A 14588-nucleotide genomic window follows, 5' to 3' on the forward strand; every position below is an offset into this window, starting at 1 on the left:
AAAATAAATTAAAAATAAATTCCCAAAACTTGGGTTCGGTTCCAAGTGGTACCCTGGAACTGAACCAGAGTACGGGAAATTTTTTATTTTTATTTTTTTTCTACAGCAGAAATTGATTTATGAAGGCTGAGCCGCAACTAGGCCATGTGACCAATGAACATGCTCATGGAGCACCTGGCCTCTTCTAACAGCTGATTGCATATGTAATAAATATCAGATCAGCCAGAGGATGGGTCATCAATATTAATTCCAAGATAACCCACTACAGATAAACATGTGGAATCACAAACGATTGACATGCTATGGACTTGGTAAAATCTACACAAAATATATGCGAAGTGTACATGAGATTAGCCGCGTCTCATTTATTATGCTGCGGTTTTTCTGTACAAAAACCTGCAATGTGTGCAGTTACTCAGCATGTTAATTCTACCTCCAGTTTGTGAAACCAGGTTCCACCCTTTAAAAGGGATTCTGTCACCAGATTTAACCCTATTAAGCTAGCTGGTAAATTTCTGGCACCGTTCAGCATTTAGTGCAGGCCCAGTGAGGGAAAGATGCCCGCAGGCTGCCAGCTTCCTCACCGCGCCTGCGTCGAATACCAAAAGGTGTGAGATTTCAGACAGATGCGAGCGCTGCCTGGCCTTGTCAATCAGGACTTTGAGAGAGGCGACAAAGGTGGGCGAACGGAGCCTCTAGGAGCAGGAACAACACCCCCTGCTTTTAGAGGCCAATTAGCATATTATAAAAGTTAGATTTCTGGCGTAACAGGGGCATAGATAAAAGTAGGAATAGGCTAGTTATGTTTACCTGACATTAGCACATTGCTAATATCCACTAGCTTAATAGGGTTAAATCTGGTGACAGAAACCCTTTAAAATGTGTCTGGTGGGGGAAAGGGATAAAAAAAGTAAATAAAAATAGATGTAGAGGAACATTGACAGACTATTTCAGTGTGTGGACGCACCCCGATACTGACCTGGGGACTCTGTGTTAGCGTTTGCCTTTCTGTCTTTTTGGGATTCTTTTTTGTTGCTCTTTTGGGTGCCAGCTTTTTTAACTGGCGTTTCCTCTTTTTTCTTCTTATGACCAAGTTCAGAAGATGTCTGGTGTAGAAAATCTAAGGGATCAGACTCATCATCCAAAAGCTGGAAAAAGCGGTTTGCCACCGCACAGCCAAAAGCTTCCTGCATAGTGACAGAAACAGGGCTCCCTTGTACTGGCTTCATACCTCCTGCAAAGAGAAAAAAGAAAGGCCTATGAACACCGTCACCATACACTGCCCATAGAGTTGCTGCAGCCACATACTGCCAGTCTGCAGACCGCCATACACCAGGAGGCAAGGCTTTCCTAAAGAGTAACCACTACTAACCAGCAGAATTGTACAGGATTTTTTAACCAATGATCCCCACCCCTCCAAACAGTTTGAGAAGGCACTGGAGCGCCACAGCCTCCTTCTTGCTTACTAAGCACAGCGCCGTAAATTGTGTAGCGGCTGTACTTGGTATTGCAGCTTCTATGGGGCTGAGCTGACCTAGGCCACTTTACACATGAATGTGTAGTCACTCGGAACCGCTGCCTTCTCAAGCAGCTAATCGGCAAGGATCACAGGTGTTGGACCTCCGCCGATCAGATACTGATGACCAATTCTAAGGAATCTCAGAAAACCCCCTTTAAAAAGTACCATGGCTGCTTCTTTTACCATGGTAATACAGCTCAACCCCATTCAGCCCAAAGTGCAATCTCTAATACTACCCGAGTACCTGACACTCCAGAAGAAAGCAGCCATATTTTTTTCCACTTCTGGACAACCCTTTTAGGGTTCTTTCACATGCAAATTCTTCAGCACTTTTGGCTGCTACCATGAAGAAATGGTTACGGTAAGACACTGGCAGATTTACCAATTATTTTACACTTTTCTAAGCATGTTACACCTCATGGGCAAATTTTAGGTGGCAAACTTTTTTTAGCGCACATACAAAACTCAAGCCTAAGTCTGGGACAGGATTTATGATGCTCCAAAATAAAGGTCTACAAGTTAAAAAAAAAAAAAAAAAAGAAAAAGAAAATTTGTCTAACATTAACCCCCTTTATTACAGAGCCATTATCCAATACTGAAAACTGTCCCCCATAGGGAACATACTTAACCTGCTCCTCCCTGTGCCCAGATGTAAACAGGGAGAAGCCAATGGCAGGCGGGGACAAGTCTCCCTAGCGTCACCCCACTATTTCCATCGGCCCATAGAAGGGATTGGAAGCGTTGGCTGTCATGTGCGGTTCTATAGGGAGAAGTGCTTGGTGGCGGCCGGACCAGAGACTTCCAGCCACCACATTGCAGGGCTCAGTTTGATATGGGTGCAGGTCCCAGCAGTGGGAGCCGCCCCTATAAGACAATGGGGAATATCCTATCTATATGCCCCCATTGTCTGATAAAACAACCCCATTAAAGCCTGGCTGCACTGCAGTGACGAGTCATAGGCCGGCCACACACCCCACTGTTCAGTCTGCAGGAGCTACTCACACTACATGTGACCACGTTACTACACCCATATATAATCCTGCTAGTCTATTTCTCACTAAGTGTCTAAGGGAACTTTGACACTTGCGTTAAAGTTTTTCCATTATTGAGTTTTGTCCTAGGGGCTCCAAAAAAATAAATCCTTTTTCCCCAGATGACAGACGGATCTGGTGTTTCAATGCATTTGTTAGACGATCCTGCCGGATGTTCACAACGCAAGTGTGAAAGTTCTCCAAATCCCATCACTGACAGTCCACAGGCTCTTCCTGTGCCATCTTCAGAGTGTAAGAAACAGCAAGCACCTCAAATTACATGTGTATCTAACCCCATCATGTATGATAGTCCGCTGTGCTATGCATCTAATCTCGTACTATACTGTCTGGTGTGATTGGCATCTAAGCTTGGCATACAGTCTGCTGTGCCTCCATCTAAATTGAGATATGGTCTACTGTTCCTGTATCAAAGATTCTTATGTATGATACTGCCTGCTGAGCCGTGTATCTAAACCTCTCTTGTATGATACTGCCTGCTGAAGTGTGTTTCTAAGGCCTCATCCACACGACCAGATCAGTTTTGCAGTCTGCAGATCACAGATCTGCTAAATATGGATGCAATGCATGTGAGACATTGACTTCTATGGGTTCGAGGTCTGCATAGGACATTCTATTTTTGGCATAAGAATGCAGTACACAGATATCAGCATGCTTACTGCATCCGTCTTTTTTTTTGGGGGGGGGGGGGGTAAGACTTGTTTCCATGAATCCACCATGATGACATACAACTGGAGACTGACCCCTGTAGGGGCAGGAAACAAAGGTTAAATAGCCAGCCCCGCCCCCCCCCCCCCCCATCACCATACACCAGTGTTTTCTAAGTCATTAGTGCCCTTGGGACAAGTATTTTTGGGGTATTTCTTCATACCCTACCATGATGAGCTGATATAGCTGCATAAGTAGATTTAAACTTTTTTGGGGGTAGGATCATGGAAGCAGAATTACTGGTAAAACTAAATTCCAATTCTCAATTTCACCATCCTGACAGTATACAACTGGGAACCTAACAGGTCAACATTAAGGGGGAGGGGGCTACAGCTTGAAGAATCTTCCGTCCAAAGGACAGATCTGACAAAGGTAAAGCAAGTCTAATGTTTGACAAACGTGTTCATATTGACCAGGTCACAGCTTTGCTGCTTTTTCAGCATAAGAGAAAGACATAGCCCTAGTGGAAGGGGCTCCAACATTAACGGGACAATCCTGACCGTGGACTTTATAAGTTACAGATAGTCTGTCTTATCCATCTAGTAATGGATGCTTTGGAAACCATCTAAGGCTACTTTCACACTAGCGTTCGGGTGTCCGCTTGTGAGCTCCGTTTGAAGGAGCTCACAAGCAGACCCGAACGCTTCCGTCCAGCCCCAATGCATTCTGAGTGGATGCGGATCCGCTCAGACTGCATCAGTCTGGCAGCGTTCAGCCTCCGCTCAGCAGGCGGACCCGTCCAGACTTACAATGCAAGTCAATGGGGACGGATCCGTTTGAAGATGACACTATGGCTCAATCTTCAAACGGATCCGTCCCCCGTTGACTTTACATTGAAAGTCTGGACGGATCCGTCTGAGGCTACTTTCACACTTAGAAATTTTTTAACATTATAATGCAGACGGATCCGTACTGAACGGAGCCACTGTCTGCATTATATGAGCGGATCCGTCTCAGACGGATCCGCTCTGAACGCAAGTGTGAAAGTAGCCTTACCTGTTTTTTCCCTGCAAACTGGACTAAAGGTTATCAACTGTTCAAATTCCTTGGTAACCTCAAGGTATGCAGACTTTCCTTCTTACAGCTAGAGAATGGAACTCTAGTTCTCTAGAATTTCTGGTCCCCATGGAAATCTGACCACCTTGGGTAGAAACCCTGTGTCTAGTTTTAGAACTATTATGTCATCCAATACTGCGAGTTAAGGTTCATGGCTTGAGGGGGCCTGGATCTCCCCTAATTTTCTTGCTGATGAGATGGCTATCAAGAAAGCAGTCTTGTAAGAAAAAGTGGCTTTACTGAACTGTCTTCCATATGTTCAAACAGACTCTTTGTAAGACCCGTAAGGACAATATTTAGGACCCAAGGGACATGGGGCCTAATCTAGAGCAGGTTCTCAACTCTGGACCTCGGGATCCACCTTAGTCATATTTTCAGGATTTAGTTAGTATGGAGCAGGTCATAATTGTGTCCATGCATCAGGACTTACCACAGGTATTCATTCTGTGGGATATGTTCAAATCCTGACCAGTAGGTGGGTCCCAAAGACCGGCGTTGAGAAACCCTGATCTAGAGGCTGCCCTGACTAACCTTTTTATCCATTTATGGCCTGCCAATTGTAAAATATATATCTATATCTATATCTATATCTATATCTATATCTATCTATATCTATATCTATATCTATATCTATATCTATATCTATATCTATATCTATATCTATATCTATATCTATCTCCATAAAAGAAGTTTCAGGCAGCACTCCTGTCGTTTTACTCAGCCGTAGCTGTGTGGTGCCGGCGGTGGTCCCTCGATTCGAGACGTAAAACAATGAAGAAAATCCGCAGCACTCCTTGAAGTATAGAAAAAATGTGTAGTTTTATTCACACATGTCAAATAAGACAACGTTTCGGTTCTCTCACAGAACCTTTTTCAAGTCAAAAGGTTCTGTGAGAGAACCGAAACATTGTCTTATTTGACATGTGTGAATAAAACTACACATTTTTTCTATACTTCAAGGAGTGCTGCGGATTTTCATATTTTTTTTTTTTTTTCAGCCTCCCCCTGTTCAACTAACGTGACCCAGCATTTTGCTAAGCAAATCAGTCACTTATTTATGTTGCCCTTAGTTAGGACACCATAAAACTGGTGACAGGTTCCCTTTAAGGAGGAATACTGTACCTAGTCCACCTTTGTGGTAGTGCCAACATCCCGTTTTTCCCTTTCCCCCTGTATGAGCTCTCTTGGTTACCAGAGGGGTGAAAGGGCAATTTCCTTTTGAAAGGCCTTTCTTTGGGAAAACACTGTCAGCCGCTTTTTCAAGTATCATCCAAAACTGGACCAGATTCTCCAGAAAATGCTATGGAGTACAATTTCATTTTGGAAGTTTTCTCCAGCCCAGGACTTCCATTAGATAGAGCTGCACCTGTCGCTGAGAATTTGACCGATACAACTGAAGCATCTTCTAGGAAGGCTGTTGCAGACTTTAGCAGGGAAAGGTCATATCTTCCCTGGATGTTTTATTTTTAGGCGACTTTCCAGTTCATTTAACCAGAGATGCTATGATCTGGCTGCTGCTGTCACTGTTCTATTTGTCAGACCAAACATAGCCGCTTCCCAAGAATTGCACAGGAGGCAAAAGGTAATGGTCTTTTTACTTTGGCTACCTGGATATCAATTTAACCTCTGTTTCCTGCCCCTACAGAGATAAATCTCCAGTGGAAAGAGCAGATCTCACACGGCCAGTATCCTTATTTAGCAGATCCGCAACTTGCAGACGGCAAAACAGATATGGTTTATTTTACGCTTTGAAAAAAAGGCTAATGCGTATGAATACGCATTAAAGCTTTTCATGTAGTTAACCAGCGCACTGCAGGCTGTGAATCTCATGGGCAGCACAGCAATACTGCTGTTACCCAAAACATCCAATAGCCAAGCTCCTTACTGGCAGGTGTAGGGATGGCAGCAAGTAAAGAGCTTTTTATTAGGGAGGGAGGCTGCTCATTGGCCAATTTCGGCACGCTGCTTCTCCAGAGTCTGACTGTGCAGGCTAACTAGCGGCTGGCCGCGGAAAGATCCGTGAGGCCAACAGATGTCTGGGGACAAGCTGATAAGTAGCTGCGGATGGACAGCAGAGCACTGATCTCTGCTCTGCACCAGGGTAATGGGATCACGTCGAGTGCAATGTGGCTGCGGAGCCAGCTGCTGACAGAAGGGAGGAGGTGACTGCCAGACAAGAGGTCATCATACCTCGGAGTCTAGTAAAGTACAACACTAAACTCTCCTGTGTTAGGTGCTCAGCCAGAGCCTGCTGGTGCAGTAATCAGCGAGTCTGAGCACAGAGCATCCGAGTCAGAGGACTCAATGATCACTGCACCAGCATGTACTGGCTGAGTGCAAGGGCCTGCTAGGGCAGGCTCTGGCTCAGCTGCTCAGCCAGGGCCTGCTGGTGCAGTAATCAGTGAGTGTATTTGCCTCCCATCAGTCTATATCATGTTAATGCAGTGCTCTGTGTATCCTGTATTTTTTTGCCCCATTAGCATCATCCCAGCAAAGATATTTCTGCACTGCTCAGTCATCTTATATGTGAGCACTGGATCTACACAGCAGGACCTTGTGGGGATAATCATGGTGCAGGGCCAATGTAATACTGGAGATGCAGAGCGCTGATAATTTGCCATTTTGGCTGCATTGTATTTTAAATATGAAGGCGAAAACACACTTTTTTTAAGTTGCACAAAAGTCAGAAATGTAAAATTGTCTAAATCTGCTATTTATGTATAGAAGACAATTCTAGAGCAGACTGGTAATGGTTTCCTGCATACATAGCAGCCTCTTAATGTTATATATTTTGATTACTTCAACTTTTATACTCTTCTTCGGCTGAAAATACTCAAACAGTAAGAGGGGTATTTTTACTCTTGGAAAAAATGTAGTGCGACCTCTGGTTGTGCGCATGAGGCCAAACAGAGGTCGCAATAACGCCTGTACAAGCAGTTTTAGAAAAAAAAGGGGGGGGAAATTACATTATAGGAGAGGAATATAGGGCAGATAGAGACTGGGGGCAAGGTAGTGGGACTGGGGGAGGAATGGAAGGAGGGACTAGAACAGTTCAGAAGGAAAGGTGTAGGGTACAAAATATACATAAACCTCTCAAATGTATGCATACTAATGCCAGAAGCCTGACTAATACAACTGGGGAACTGGAATTAGTGATGTGTGAGGAGGACTATGACATAGTGGGAATAACAGACATGGCTGGATGATAACTATGACTGGACGGTTAATGTACAGGGTTACAGTCTGTTTAGAAAGGATTGTCAAAACCGGAGAGGGGGAGGGGTAGGGGTCTGCCTTTATGTAAAGTCCTGTCTAAAGCCCACACTCCGAAGATATAAGTGAGGGACATGAACATGTGGAGTCACTGTGGGAAGAAATACATGGAGGAAAAAACAATAACTTACTAATAGGAGTTTACTATAAACCACCTAATATGCCAGAGTCCACAGAAAATCTACTACTAAACGAGATAGAGGAGGCGGCAAATCATAATGAGGTGGTTATTAGGAGGACTTTAACTACCCAGATATAGACTGGGAAACTGAAACTTGTATATCTCATAAGGGAAACAGGTTCTTGGCAATAACCAAAGACAATTACCTTTCCCAACTGGTTCAGGACACGACTAGAGGGACGGCCATACTGGACTTAGTATTAACCAATAGGCCTGATAGAACAACAGACGTGCAGGTTGGGGAAATAGTGACCACAAAGTAATAACCTTCCAATCATCATTCATAAAAGTGTTTCGAAATGGAGGAACAAAAATACCAAACTTCAAAAAAGCTAAATTTAGCCAACTTAGAAAGGCCATAGGCCTAACTAACTGGGATAAAGTCCTCAAAAATAAAAATACAGCCACAAAATGGGATATCCTTAAAAGCATCCTAAAATCTCATTGTGAGAGGTACATACCTTATGGGAATAAAAGGTTAAGGAACAAAAAGAAACCAATGTGGATAAACAGAACTGTAAAGAAAGTAATAAATGACAAAAAGAAAGCATATACAATCACTAAAACAGGAGGGTAGCACAGAAGCACTGAATAACTAAGGAAAATAGAACATGTAAAAAACATAAAAAGCAGCCAAACTAGAGACCGAGAGATTAATTGCCAAAGAGTAAAACTAACCCTAAAATGTTCTTCAATTATATAAATGTAAAAGTATAAATCTGAAGGTGTTGTGCCCTTTAAAGAGTAATGGGGGGGGGGGGGGGGGGGGGGGGTGCAGAAAGTGACGAGGAGAAAGCAAAGCTGTTAAATATTTTTTTCTCCAATGTATTCACTGAGGAAAATAAACTGTCAGATGACATGCAGAATGTAAAAATAAATTCCCCATTAAAAGTGTCCTGTCTGACCCAGGAAGAAGTGCAACAGCGACTTAAAAAGATTAAAATAGACAAATAGCCAGGACCAGATGGCATACACCCGCGTATCCTAAGGGAATTAAGTAATGTCATAGCCAGACCCGTATTTCTGATATTTGCAGTCTCTATACTGACAGGGAATGTCCCACAGGATTGGCGCATGGCAAATGTGGTGCCAATATTCAAAAAGGGTCCAAAAACAGAGCCTGGAAACTATAGGTCAGTAAGTTTAACATCTGTTGTGGGTAAACTGTTTGAAGGTTTTCTGAGAGATGCCATCTTAGAGCATGTCAACAGAAATAAGCAAATAACGCCATATCAGCATGGCTTCGTGAGGGATCGGTCATGTCAAACTAATTTAATCAGTTTCTATGAGGAGGTAAGTTCTAGACTTGACAGCGGCGAATCAATGGATGTCGTGTATCTGGACTTCTCCAAAGCATTTGACACTGTACCACATAAAAGGTTAGTATATAAAATGAGAATGCTCGGACTGGGAGAAAACATCTGTATGTGGGTAAGTAACTGGCTCAGTGATAGAAAACAGAGGGTGGTTATTAACGATACACACTCAGATCGGGTCACTGTCACTAGTGGGGTACCTCAGGGGTCAGTATTGGGCCCTATTCTCTTCAATATATTTATTAATGATCTTTTAGAAGGCTTGCACAGTAAAATATCAATTTTCGCAGATGACACTAAAATGAAGCAACTACAGTACCCTGAAAGATTATCAAAATTAGGGTTATTGACTTTAGGAAAAAAAAAAAACTGAGGGGAGATCTAATAACTATGTATAAATATATCAGGGTCAGTACAGAGATCTCTCCCATCATCTATTTATTCCCAGGACTGACGAGATCACAGAGGACTATATGGTACATTATACTGTGCAACAGTCCGATATATTGTGTATAACTGCCTCCTGTACATTCGTCCCAGACCACTACTGCTCCCTGCCACAACCAGCAGACATCCCATATCTCTATCCATCTATAATTTTCTCCCTCCTCAACTAAAAATACTCCTCAAAAATGGTCAGGAGTGTTTTTACTCTTCCGGAAAAAATGTAGTGCGACCTCTAAGGCCACATACCATCTATTTCGGTCCTGTCGGCTAAAGCGCTTATCTTAGCCTATCGTGTGATATGACCATGATCAGCCTGGGGAACGCAGTCCATACGCATGCCGCATATGACATTAACGTATGATACAGCCACTCTGATTGGGGTGGGGGGACATATACACATGGTTAGGCGAGTGCACGACAATCGCCCTGCAGGCAGATACAAACTGGTAGTGTCAAAAATTACTATCGTTCAGTCAGTGCGGGTCAGGGAAACCATGGTCACCTGGAATATATGGCCAACAACTGGATTCCTGGACCGTTTACAGTCGTTTGCATGAACCCTATAACTTATACTGAGTCCCCATAACAGTGCCCTCCACAGTACAGCAATCAGCCTCTGAGGCTAATCGCTATGCTGTGACTCATACACAGCACTCACATCGCGCTATGCGCTTCACATACAAGCCTGTACACGGCAGAAACAACCGGCACTCCCAGCGTCTACGCGTCGGGACCAAGGAAGGCTGAACCACAGCAGGAGCAGTCAGGTGAGTTAAGATAATGGTGGAAACACCTGCACTGCAGAGGGCAAGTACATCTGCAATATTCTTCCCTTCAGTGTTTTTTCTTATGGAAGAAATCTCAAATAGGGGCCTTAGAACCCTTTTTAAGACCGATTCATAGTCTTAGACAGTAAAAGTGTGACACCTAAAGAGGACCTGTCATGCCTGTATTAATAGCTTCATGCATTCCCCAATGTAATAATTCTGGAACATCTATTATGACTGTATGTTCCTTTATTATTTCTACTAGAAGTTATGAATGAATTGCTAGCAGTCTGCAGTAAGGGTACAGAGAGGAGGTAACAAGGTGGGGAGGGGGGTTCCTGCACACCCTATCCAATTTGTACTACCATTTTCAGACTGTGCAGGTACCCCTCCCCACCTTGTTACCTCCTCTGTACCCTTACTACAGACTAGGGGTGCACCGAAATTTCGGCGGCCGAAAATCCTAATCTGTTTCTGCCGATATTTTTACATATCGGCCGGAAATAGCGGGGAGGGACTGGGAGGAGGAGCTGGGGGCCGGTGCGTTCACTGTGCTCCGGCCCCCAGCTCCAGTAGTTATAAAATGTTGTACAATTAATAAGCATTCTATTCATTTGGCCTCCCTCTGCAGTATTACATTCAATACAGCCACATCCTACTCACAGGGCTGTGCTGGCCGGCCGGGCAGACGAGCGGCAACGTCACGACTGACGTCACATGCCTGCGCCGCCTCCTTCATTCAGCAAGTAGGCCGGGCACATGACGTCAGTTGTGACGCTGCCGCTCCTCTGCCCGGCCGGCCAGCATTAAGATGACAGCCCTGTGAGTAGGATGTGGCTGTATTGAATGTAATACTGCAGAGGGGGGCCAAATGAATAGAATGCTTATTAATTGTACAACATTTTATAACTACTGGAGCTGGGGGCCGGAGCACAGTGAACGCACCGGCCCCCAGCTCCTCCTCCCAGTCCCTCCCCGCTATTTTCTATTAATCTATTAATTGTACAATGGGGTCTGTGGATGGCACTGTTATGGGGTGGGTGGGGGTCTGTGGATGGCACTGTTATGGGGTGGGTGGGGGTCTGTGGATGGCACTGTTATGGGGTGGGTGGGGGTCTGTGGATGGCACTGTTATGGGGTGGGTGGGGGTCTGTGGATGGCACTGTTATGGGGTGGGTGGGGGTCTGTGGATGGCACTGTTATGGGGTGGGTGGGGGTCTGTGGATGGCACTGTTATGGGGTGGGTGGGGGTCTGTGGATGGCACTGTTATGAGGTGGGGGGGTCTGTGGATGGCACTGTTATGAGGTGGGGGGGTCTGTGGATGGCACTGTTATGAGGGGGGGGTCTGTGGATGGCACTGTTATGAGGTGGGGGGGGTCTGTGGATGGCACTGTTATGAGGTGGGGGGGGTCTGTGGATGGCACTGTTATGAGGTGGGGGGGGTCTGTGGATGGCACTGTTATGAGGTGGGGGGGTCTGTGGATGGCACTGTTATGAGGTGGGGGGGTCTGTGGATGGCACTGTTATGAGGTGGGGGGGTCTGTGGATGGCACTGTTATGGGGTGGGGGGTCTTTTAAAAGTATCTGGGCAAAAAGGCGGTTTCGGTCAAGGGGAATCCTGAATTTTCGGTTTCGGACCAGAATTTTCATTTCGGTGCACCCCTACTACAGACTGCTAGTAATACCTTCATAACTTTTAGTAGAAATAAAGGAACGGCACAGCCTAGAGCCATAAGACTAGACGGTCCAGAATTACTACATGAGGAATGCATGAACCTATTAAAAACAGGCATGTAAGGAGTTGTGAAGGGTCCCCTTTAATAAGTATGCCCTACTGTGTGCAAGATACACCAGGGGCACAGTCCGTGACCGTGCGGTAGAGGGGGAGAGAAGACCCTGCCCGGGTGGTCCCATCAGAAGTTACTGAGCGCTCACTCTGGTTCAGTATAAGCTAAAGGCTCCTACACCACACTGCAGCCAATAAAGCCTGACCGGCATGCTGATCTCTGCAGTCTGTCACCTACCTGCTAAGGTCACGTGGTGGAGAACTCATGGTTTAACCTTTTCAGCGCCTGCTGGAGAAGAGTCATGCATATTCAAGAGCAACTGCTCCTCCAACCAACAGCCTTTCCCTAGTGGTAGTTGGGTGGGGGAGGGCACAGCTCTTTAGTCACACGAGGCTGCTCTCCAGCAGGCAGTGACGCCAGCCATACACGAGGAGTAGGACAGCGTTCACACACATGCAAGGCCAGGCATGGTTACCAAACACTTGCAGCAGCTTAAAGGGGTTGTGTCCCTTCAGCCAATAGCATTTGTCATGTAGCGAAAGTTACTACAAGGCACTTACTAATGTATTGATTGCGATTGTCCATATGGCCACCTTTGCTGGCTGGATTCATTGCAGGGACACAAGCAGTATATAATGTAATGGAAAAATTAATTCAGACCGTTAAGGAAGCAGTATGGACAATACATTAGTAAGTGCATTGTATTAACTTTCACACTAGTTTTTACTGGATCCGGCAGGGTTCAGCACTCTGCCATTACCAATAATACAATCATCTGCATCCGTTCAGAATGGATCCGGATGTATTATCTTTAACATAGCCAAGACGGATCCGTTTTGAACACCATTGAAAGTCAATTAAGGATGGATCAGTTTTCTATTGTGTCAGAGAAAGCGGATCTGTCCTCCTTGACTTGCATTGAGAGTCAGAACGGATCAGTCTTGCTCCGTATCCCAGGACGGAAAGCAAACTACAACATGTTCCGGTTTGCTCTCCAGTCTGGGAACGCAACTAAACGGAACGCATTTTGGAGCATTCTGTTCAGTTATATCCCCATCGACAAGGAATGGGGACAAAACAAGCATTTTCCCCGGTATTAAGCCCTATGACAAATCTCAATACCGGAAAACTTCAACACTAGTGTGGAAGTAGCCTAATAAATGCTGCTCGCTAAAGTGACAGCCGCTTTAACCAAAAGAACAAAAGGTTACAGCATGCTGAAACCCAATACGCCTGGCCCTTTCCCCCCCAGGAGCCCCACTAAACATTAGACAGCCAATGCCTCCAAATTCAGGTTTGGCAGACCTACCTCTAGTGTGTAAACCAGCTTAGCCTACTATCACACTAGCATTAATATTTTCCAGTATTCAGATCATAGGGGCTCAATACCAGGAAAAACACTTCCGTTTTGTCCCATTAAGTGTCAATGGGGAGAAAATGTACAGAACGGAAGCCTCCAAAATGCATTCCGTTCCCATACCGGACAGCAAACCACAGCTTTTACTTTCCATCATGGGATGCGGAGCAAGTTGCCCCAGTCCCCTGTATCTGCCCCGCTGTCCACATCACTGCTAAAGCCATCATTTGCCATAGCACAGGCACAGCAGATTGGCCACAGACCTTACAGGGAAGTATCCCAGTGGGCTGATGCCCAGGGGGCCACCTGGGCCTTCATCCATGCCAGCCTGTGGAAGATTTGGGGGGACATATTTTGTGATGGACTGCGGTATTTGGCTCTTGAGGTGGTATAACGTGCCACAATATGGTATTGCTGGCCCACGGCTACTTGTGCTTGCCCTGCGGTCCATCAGTTTGGATCCAACTACAAGACACGGCCACTTTTAGGCCTCGTTCACACTTCAGTGTTTGGTCAGTGATTTCCATCAGTGATTTGTGAGCCAAAACCAGAAGTGGAGCCTCCACAGACATGAGGTAGAAGGGAAAGATCTGCTCCTGTTCAGTGTTTAGAGTTGCACCTGGTTTTGACTCACAAATCACTGACCAAACACTGAAGTGTGAACGAGGCCTTAGTGTTTCCCCTGTGGATAACAGCAGCCATTATCCACTAGAGGAAGGATCATACTTACCCTGCTCCAAGCCACTCCACGCCTGACAAAGGCCCCAAACTTGGTGCACACTCCCCTTAATGGTGCGGTCACAGGATGACAACCACCATTCACATGAGTGTCCCCTCCCTCCCTGCAGAATGGCAGCCGCCACCATGGCTTCAGTAGGCTGGGCTCCTACAAGCATGTCGTCCTATGCCGTGTCTATACACACGCTCCATTACTGAGCGTCACAACCCCAGCAGACCGTGCTGGAGGGCAACCAGGAACTGACAGAAGGCTGCCATAGTGTTGCCCCCCTCCAGAGGTGCCCCCACAGGAGTGCCCTGCGGAGACCCGCCACCGAGCAGCAACTGCGTCACCTCGTGCATCAGCCAGCGCCGCCAACTTCCGAAGTGCCCCGTACTGACCCTGCACA

General features: G+C 45.7%; 1 protein-coding gene across 1 annotated transcript in view; it reads right to left on the reverse strand.

Moving 5' to 3' along the window:
- Positions 1-14289, reverse strand: part of HABP4 (hyaluronan binding protein 4) — a 35485-nt gene extending 21196 nt beyond the window's left edge. Inside the window, exons 1-2 of the mRNA XM_044286600.1 lie at positions 14192-14289; positions 980-1234 (exon numbers count right to left, since the gene is read on the reverse strand). Coding sequence (XP_044142535.1) covers positions 980-1229 — 250 coding nt within the window. The 5' untranslated portion in view covers positions 1230-1234; positions 14192-14289. The remainder of the gene's footprint in view (positions 1-979; positions 1235-14191) is intronic.
- Positions 14290-14588: the final 299 nt, after the last annotated feature.

Source organism: Bufo gargarizans, chromosome 3 (genome assembly GCF_014858855.1).
Source record: "Bufo gargarizans isolate SCDJY-AF-19 chromosome 3, ASM1485885v1, whole genome shotgun sequence".
Classification (NCBI taxonomy): Eukaryota; Metazoa; Chordata; class Amphibia; order Anura; family Bufonidae; genus Bufo; species Bufo gargarizans.